Source organism: Camelina sativa, chromosome 14, assembly GCF_000633955.1.
Source record: "Camelina sativa cultivar DH55 chromosome 14, Cs, whole genome shotgun sequence".
NCBI classification, from domain to species: Eukaryota; Viridiplantae; Streptophyta; class Magnoliopsida; order Brassicales; family Brassicaceae; genus Camelina; species Camelina sativa.
This window is the reverse complement of record NC_025698.1, coordinates 12963096-12971499: the sequence shown is the minus strand read 5'-3', so window position 1 is coordinate 12971499 and position 8404 is coordinate 12963096. Positions and strand designations below refer to the sequence as shown.

General features: G+C 37.5%; 2 protein-coding genes across 6 annotated transcripts in view; one reads left to right on the top strand and one right to left on the bottom strand.

Moving 5' to 3' along the window:
• The window catches only part of LOC104741265 (3-ketoacyl-CoA synthase 5-like), a 2682-nt gene extending 1608 nt beyond the window's left edge, over positions 1-1074 (bottom strand). Inside the window, exons 1-2 of one of the 3 annotated variants that reach the window (XM_019235699.1) lie at positions 358-1074; positions 42-160 (exon numbers count right to left, since the gene is read on the bottom strand). In XM_019235699.1, the coding sequence (XP_019091244.1) occupies positions 42-160; positions 358-793 (555 nt within the window). In that variant the 5' untranslated portion in view covers positions 794-1074. The remainder of the gene's footprint in view (positions 1-41; positions 161-357) is intronic. The other 2 variants (XM_010462074.2, XM_010462075.2) reach the window with 2 other exon arrangements.
• On the top strand, positions 4230-5895 carry LOC104741263 (tetraketide alpha-pyrone reductase 2-like). Of its 3 annotated transcripts, none has more exons than XM_010462072.2 (6): positions 4230-4435; positions 4549-4738; positions 4845-4971; positions 5046-5208; positions 5310-5499; positions 5579-5895. In XM_010462072.2, exons 1-6 carry the CDS (start codon positions 4285-4287, stop codon positions 5718-5720), a joined length of 963 nt encoding a protein of 320 aa, XP_010460374.1. In that variant the 5' UTR covers positions 4230-4284; the 3' UTR covers positions 5721-5895. The 3 variants fall into 3 exon arrangements, with proteins under 3 accessions (XP_010460374.1, XP_019091241.1, XP_010460375.1); XM_010462073.2 differs by having other exon boundaries at positions 4232-4435; positions 4549-4727; positions 4840-4971; XM_019235696.1 differs by lacking the exon at positions 4549-4738 and having other exon boundaries at positions 4231-4435; positions 4782-4971.

Here is an 8404-nt window from a genome sequence, read left to right as displayed (position 1 = left end):
AGCTCGTCGATCACTGCTCTTCCTCCTGCGTGGATACAGAAATGCTCGAAGGCCTGCTTGAAGTCTGGTATGTACGGCTTCCACTTTGGATTGAAGATCTTACGTCCAATAAGAGATGAGAGGAAGAGAAGCTGCTCCGATGCGGGTAGAACCAGAGGACCTAGTTAAGAAAAATTTCTTCCCATTATGTTTAGCATTTTGTAAAAATATTTTATTTAAAACTAAAATGATTTTATATTTTATTTTTCATGTAAACGCATTGAGTTTGAAGTTTAAACTAATCCAAGCATTAGACATTTAGACTCATGATTCATATATAGAATAAATTAAGTTATACGATATAGTATTGTTAGTTACCTATGGTAGTGATGTTAGCCTTCAGGGCTTCTCCGGCGATTGTCATGAGATCTTTAGACAAGTTGATCCCAACGTTACCTTCCTTATCTTCCTCCTCCATAACACAGTAGTACGCCTTGTCATCAGCACCCTGGTGAGTCCTGACAAGGTGACAGAGCTTGTACTTAGCTCGCCACCTGTCGGATTTGCGGTTAGAGAGAAGAACGGCGGCGCCTCCCATGCGGAATAGGCAATTTGGGAGCAACATGGCTCTCTCATTACCCTTGTAGTAATTAGGAGTAATGATCTCAGTGCTAATTATGACTGCGTTGGAATTAGGATGGACTTGTAACAAATCACGGGCTACATCGACGGAGATAAGGCCGGCACTGCATCCCATACCGGAAAGGTTATAGCTTTTGATGTTACTTCGGAGCTTGTATTTGTTGATAATCATGGGAACCCATTCGGAGAAGCTCAATGGCGACGGTTGCTATGAATGGAATCAAAAGGAGAGTGAGGAAGTGGTTGACTAGGTATTGGTAACCGAGTTTTACATATTTAAGCTTCACGGAGCTCGAGATATCAGACATTTTGGAAAGAGTCTTCTTGGTATAGCTATGATGAGGTTTGGAGGGAGACAGGAAAGAGAGAACAGGGTTGTAATATAAAGTAGAAACAGAGGAAAGTTGGGCAGATGAGAGGAGTTAATGTTAGGACTCAAACTCTCATGCCACTCAACGCTCTTTTTCTCTCGCTTCGTCTTTCTATTCAATTTTGCTTTTTTTTCTTTTGTTCCAGTTGTGGCCAGACAAACGTCATTTATGGAGCAAATGATTATGGGCGGTAAGACTTTTACCCACCTTTGCTCTTTAAATTCATCTCATCGAGCCTAGAAAGAATACGTAAAAAACTTAAAGGAGAGAAAAAGCTAGAGATGTGTGACTCAGTAGTTTACATGCATGTTCGGTTTTGTAATAAGTTCAAAGGTTACCAAAATTTAACAGTAGAGAAAGTTTTAATACAAAATGTATAACAGTGGATGTTGATCAATAATATTGGTTTATTGATGTTTTCATGTTTAAGATGTAATGCCACCACCACCACACATATTTAATGTTAACAAAGAAATTTAACATATGGAAATTTTTTATTTTTTTGTTTAGTTATAATTTTACGCTTATGCATTTAAACTCAAATTTAAAAAAAAAAAAATAATAAATGCGCAACCTAAACTTGGCGATGTTAAAGATCACCAAATTGAAGAGCAAATAAAAACTTCTCACTCTCGAGCAGTTGTTCACGTGAATTCTGTCACATTTATGTCTACTCAATAAAACTCGATTCAATGTATCCAAGTTTTGTAGTACTCCTAGTAGAGAGTGGAGCTACGTATGGTTTTCTTGTGGGAATTAATGTTTAGCTGTTTTTTATGGCTTTAAAAATTATTGCATCCGAAGGCGATATCTCCAAAACCGCCTCATATCACTGCCTGAATATCGTTAGTGGGAATGTGGGATACAATAGCAATGATATTGATTGGTATTACATTGACGTATCATCGTCTAATCATTTATGTTAAACTCTCCACCAAAGTCAGAGACGATAGTATTCTTGGTGTGGACTATAGATACCATCCACGTGTAGACGATTCTAATATGAATCAATGGTCCTTCATAACTTCATACGGATAATGGATAAATAATACATAACTAAATCAATGGGGTGTCGGACCAACCAGCCGCTAACCATATATTTTTGAATTAAAGTTAATATATATACACGGCAACTTTTTAACTACGTGACAGTTTGGTATTATCTTTCATTCACATAAACTAATCTTCCTGCAGGATTGCTTGCTGTTGGGTTGTTTATTCTTATTTGTTGGTTTTTAATGTTAAGGCGGTTGGGGATGTTGACGATTGTTATTTCTACTTTCAGCACTGGCACTTTTGTTCCTTGTAGTAGTAACTTGATAAACAACTTACCACAAAATGACATACTAGATACATTGCAACTTGTTAGGAAGAATATATATATGTTCCAACGGAGGACAAGCATCACATTTTTCCTTCAACTTTCCTTTATTTTTCCTTCAACTTTCCTTTGTGTTAACTTTGGATTCACTCAACAAAGCTCTGCCTAAAGAAAATGTTGGACAAGAAAGAGACTATATTTTCGTTCTTTTTTTATTCATATCGATCTTTCTCTCTGTTTCCCATAAACTAAACCATCTTGTAATGAAGACTCGTAAAAGAAAACATCTTCGATATGTTATTGTTAATTTTTTGCCTAAGAAAATAATTTACTCAGATTGAATCATAAAACGTTATAAATAGTGTTATATCAATATGAAATACACTAAATATAATTTAATAGTATATTTCAGATAGGTTGCTCACATTTTTAGTACAACTAGATTTTAACTCACGGTACACCGCGTGCATATAATTTTATTATTTTATATTGTATTTGTTTGTTAAATATTGGATGTTTTTCAAATAAAGGAATAACTAAATTTTCCGATCGTTTGTGCGGCTAAATGTGTATATTAATTTGTTAACCCGCAATCATGACTATTTGTTTGTTATATTTAGTTTTTTTTGTTTAGTGTTTGAGATTCTATTTAGATTTTTTTTATTATAATAAAAATTAAAAGATCTAAATACACATTAAGTCATTTATACGCTATGATTAAGTCACATTTTTCCTAATGATTTAATTATTTTACACATACTTAGTTAAATCAACTTAATTTTTATATGTCAAATATTTTAATATTAATAGTGTTGACAAATAATAAAATGAGGATTTAACCCATGTTAGCACAAATAAAATGATTTTTATTAATTCTAATGTGTCTTCTTTATAACTTATCTGTTATATAACCATATTATATAGTATTTTTTTTTTAATTCTATATATTCATGATATTTTAAAATTTTGTTAAGTTTATATATATTAATTATAATATTTAAATAAATGTGAATCGAAGTTTTTCTTACGTCAAAAATCAAAGCTCATATGTTTTGGAAAACAAAATAGGAATCAAACTGTTGTTTTTTTTTTGTTTGCAAAGAATTCAGAGATAGAATATCTTCAATACACAATAGAAAGTGTGATTAAATATATCATATTTTCTGTTTCCATATTGATTATGCTGTATTTTTCTTAGTTTGAATGAGATTTAAAATATTTAGAAAACAAAATCTGAAGTGATGCTATTTTTGAAAAATTTTATAGGATTAACTTTGTAAATAAATTTTTAAATAAGTACAAATAAAAGGGTAGAACCCAAAATAAACTTAAAAAATGTATATGTAGATTTTCTTTTCAATAGCTTGTGTTTTCCTGATTTTGTTCATTGTCTTTCTCAAATTATATCAGTTCAAATTATTTGTTTAAATATTTCACTACTAAGAAGATATATATTCGATTCTCTCTTTTTTTGTTGCCCTAACAAATATGCAGTCCAATATGCTTCTTTAGTTAAATATTTGTTCGGATAAAATTAATGTATGGTGTGAAAATCAAACTATATTTGATTAAAGTCTTCTTTGCACAAAAAAAAAAAAAAAAAAAAAAAAAAAANTCATGGCTGCATCAAGATTCCCCAATTTGGCAAGATGCTTAATCATATTTGTGACTGTACTTGAATTGGTAATCCCTCCTTCGCTGTTGATCATCTAATCAAAGGTCTGCGCACATTTTTTTTTTTTGTGTGTCTAAGAGACCAACTTTCAGGAGATACAAAGACCATTCACAATTATCATATTTCATAAACTTCTTTTGAGACTTAGAAAAGCCCAAAGTTAGTTCATTAGCTTTACTTCAAGCCCAAAGCTAAGTATTATTCAAAGACTACAAAAAAAGGTCAAACATAAACTAGATTATCCCGGATTGGACATCATCTGAAATCCAAAATATAAAATTAGAGCATATAATCGCATGATCTTGTCTGTCAATACACCAAATCAGAGCCTAATAAAAAAAATGGCAGAGTACTTGGTAACTGGAGGAACAAGCTTTATAGCCTCTCACGTCACCAAGGCACTTCTCGAATCGGGTCATTCCGTAAGAACAACTGTTAGAGACTCAGGTACTAATTTTTTTGACAAAGATTCTCAGGTTTTTGCTCCAACAGTTTTTTCTTTTTCTTTTCCTTATGGATTCTTGAATATATATATATTTTTGTATCTTGCGGTCAAGAAGATGAAGAAAAGGTTGGTTTCTTGTGGGAGTTAAAAGGAGCAAAAGAAAGGTTGAAGATCTTTGAAGCCGATCTAACGGTAGAAGGAAGCTTTGACGAAGCTGTCAACGGTGTTGATGGATTCTTTCACATCGCATCCCGAGTTTCTGTTGCCACCGTTGGTCTAGACAACAACAATATGGTCAGACTCAGGTTTTTGAAACTTGCTTGATTTTTTTTTATTTTTTTTCCTTAGGAAAAAATTTGATCCTGATCGAAGTGGAATAATGAATGTGATGAACTCTTGTGCAAAGTCAAGAAACACTGTGAAGAGGATTGTTCTCACATCTTCTTCAACCGCAATACGGTACCGTTTTGACGCTACACAAGTCTCTCCACTCAACGAATCGCATTGGACCGATCTTGAATACTGCAAACGCTTTAGAGTGAGAAACTTTCCTCATTGACAACATTGAGAAATTCATTTTCTGATTGTGAATATCTGAAAAATGTTATGTAGATTTGGTATGGTTACGCAAAGACTCTAGGGGAGAAAGAAGCTTGGAAGATGGCAGTTGAGAAGAAGCTAAACCTAGTTGTCGTGATCCCTACATTTTGTATCGGTCCAATAATTTGTCCAAAACCCACAAGCTCCCCTCGAATTTTTTTGTCCATTGTCAAAGGTTAGAGAATTAATCTAATCGCTCTCATAATTACATTTCAGTTTCACAAATTGTCCTTAGTTTTATGTCCGTTTGAGCTGATCTTGTGTTGAGTTGGCTAGGGGCTCGTGGAAGCTACCCAAATTTCAGGGGAGGGTTTGTACACATAGACGATGTAGTTGCTGCACAAATCTTAGCAATGGAAGAGCCTAAAGCATCAGAAAGAATCTTATGTTCCAGTTCAATGGCTCATTGGTCAGAGATCATTGAGATGCTAAGAATCAAATACCCATTATACCCATTTGAGACCAAGTATGTATTATATCCTCTGCTCTAGATTTGACACTTTTTAAGATATGCCTCTGATGTATCAAAATAAAACTTGTAACAGGTGTGGTAGTGAAGAAGGGAGAGATATGCCTCATAGTTTGGACACAACTAAGATTCAACAACTTGGCTTTACGTCTTTCAAGTCATTACCTGAGATGTTTGATGACTGTATCAAGTGCTTCCAAGACAAGGGTCTACTCTGAAAAGACAAAATTTATATATCAAGCTTATGTGAGAATCTTATGGATTGATTTTATTCATAACATAAATGAGTTATCTCTTATCTAAATGATTCCAAACTATGTATGTTCCCATCGATCTTGGACTTTGAAATAGAAATAAAATCATCTCCCTCATATGTCTTGTGGAGTTTCTTTCTTTGGACTGGTAGTGTCACGTCCTTGACAAACATGCACCTGTCCGTACAAAATAACGTGTCAGTCTCTCTACACTAGTACTCTCTAATTTAAGGTAGTGGAGAATGTCACTATGGAGAGTCGTCTCCGTTTCATTTTTGGTCGCTCACAAGTCACAATTAGCACATTAGCAGCCTTCAAAAGCATAAATTGTATGAATAAATGCTTGATTTTATTCCATTAGGACTTTACAATATATATAGGAGATTGACATACGTAATTAGGGTACATATAATTACAATTAGGTCCTATAGTTATTTCTCTCTTACACGCCCCCGCAAGATGGAGGGGCTTGAGCAACTCCAAGCTTGGAAGTACAATCAAAGAACTGTTGACGTGGGAGTGGCTTCGTTAACACATCCGCAAGTTGATCATGGGTAGAGACATGAGACACCCGAAGTGCACCAGCCTGGACATATTCTCGAACAAAGTGGAAGTCGATGGCAATATGTTTCATGCGAGAATGAAAGACAGGATTGGCAGAGAGGTAAGTTGCCCCAACATTGTCACAATAGATTACCGGAGGACAGGTGAGAGTGATGCCAAGTTCCGACAGTAGAGTACAGACCCAACTCAGCTCCGCCGCAGTGTTTGCTACCGCCCGATACTCCACTTCAGTCGACGACCGAGAAACACTCCGCTGTTTCTTGGAGGACCATGAAATGGGATTCCCACCAAGATAGAGAATATATGCATTGGTAGAAACACAATTGTCAAGATGACAAGACCAGTCTGCGTCAGAGTATGCATGTAAGATGGTCGGAGAATCAGAGCGGATAAATATGCCATGCGAGGGTGTACCAGCGAGGTAGCGAAGGATGCGTCTCGCAGCCTGCCAATGTAGTTCGGTGGGGCGGTGCATAAACTGTGACAGGCGGTTGACTGCGTAGGCTATGTCTGGTCTCGTGAATGAGAGGTATTGGAGACTACCGATCACCGTCCGATAATCACTTGGGTTGGCGAGTGGAGTACCAGATGTGATAGTTAACGGCAGAGAGGAGGTCATAGGTACCGTCACCGGACGGGAGTGTAACATGTTGGTCTTGATGAGAAGATTAACAATGTATTTCTTTTGCATGAGATGAAGTCCTTTCGACGTACGAGTTGCTTCTAAGCCAAGGAAATAGGACATCTCTCCGAGGTCCTTGAGTGAGAAACAGGCCGCAAGGTGTGAAATAAATTGAGAGAAGTGATCCCCATGAGTCCCTGTAATTTGCATATCATCAACATACACCAAGACATTGATAGTGGTTCCATGCCGATGTAAAGTAAAGAGCGAAGTGTCCGCAACCGAGTTGACAAACACAAGGGTAAGAAGATAAGAGCGCAGTTCCTGATACCATGCCCGCGGAGCTTGTTTAAGACCATATAGAGCCTTGTGAAGTCGACAAACATAATGTGGGCGATCTCGATCGGCAAAGCTCGGAGGTTGCGTGGCATAGACTTCATCAGATAAGGAGCCTTGTAGAAAAGCATTATTCACATCGATCTGTCTTAGTCACCAGCCTTTAGTGACAACGACATGAAAAACTGCACGAACTGTAGTGGATTTGATCACCGGACTGAATGTTTCGGTATAATCATGACCATACTGTTGTTTGTAACCTTTCGCAACAAGTCTTGTTTTATACCTGTCAAGCTCACCATTAGCTTTAGATTTGAGAGTGAATATCCACTTACAACCAATGACGTTATGTGATGGATGTGGAGGAACCATTTCTGCGGTACCATTTCGTGTCTAAGCATTAATCTCATCACACATAGCTTGTTGCCAGTGAGGATCCCACAACGCTTCCGCTACCGTTGTTGGGATGTGAGGTCGAAGTTTGGTGGTTGTGGCAGTGAGTGAAAATTTAGTGTTTGGTTTAGTAATATGGTTTTTGGCTCTTGTTTGCATGGGATGAGTGTTTAGTAGTAGGAGCGGCGGAGAAGGTGATGGAGATGGTGATGGTGTAGGTTGAGGAGTCAGTGATGGTGATGGTGTTGGATGAGCTGGCGGTGATGGTGGTGTTGGTGGAGGGGTCGGTGATGGTGAGTGACGTGAGGAAGATGACGATGATGTAGGAGAGGCGGGGCTTATGGGCTCTCGTGGTGTTGAGTGCGGAGTCGGTGATGGTGAGGGAAGCGTTGCAGGTGACGTGGTGACAGACGGTGAAGAGAGTACCAGAGCTGGTGATGGTGAAGATGAAGACGGTGGCGTGACGGGGTGAGAGACAGAACACGGGGGTGTGATTGACGGAGACGCGAGTGACCAAGTCTGTAATGGTATGGTAGTGGGACGTATATCGGGGACGAGCTCATGAGAAGTAGAGGACACCAGAGGAGAGCGAGAAGAGGAAAAAGGATATTGAGTCTCCTCAAACCGAACATGTCGTGATGTGTAAATCCGGCCAGTGGCGTTATCCAAGCAAAGATAGACACTCTGGGTGAGTGAATAGCCTACAAAAACACATGAGACGGAGCGAGGTTCA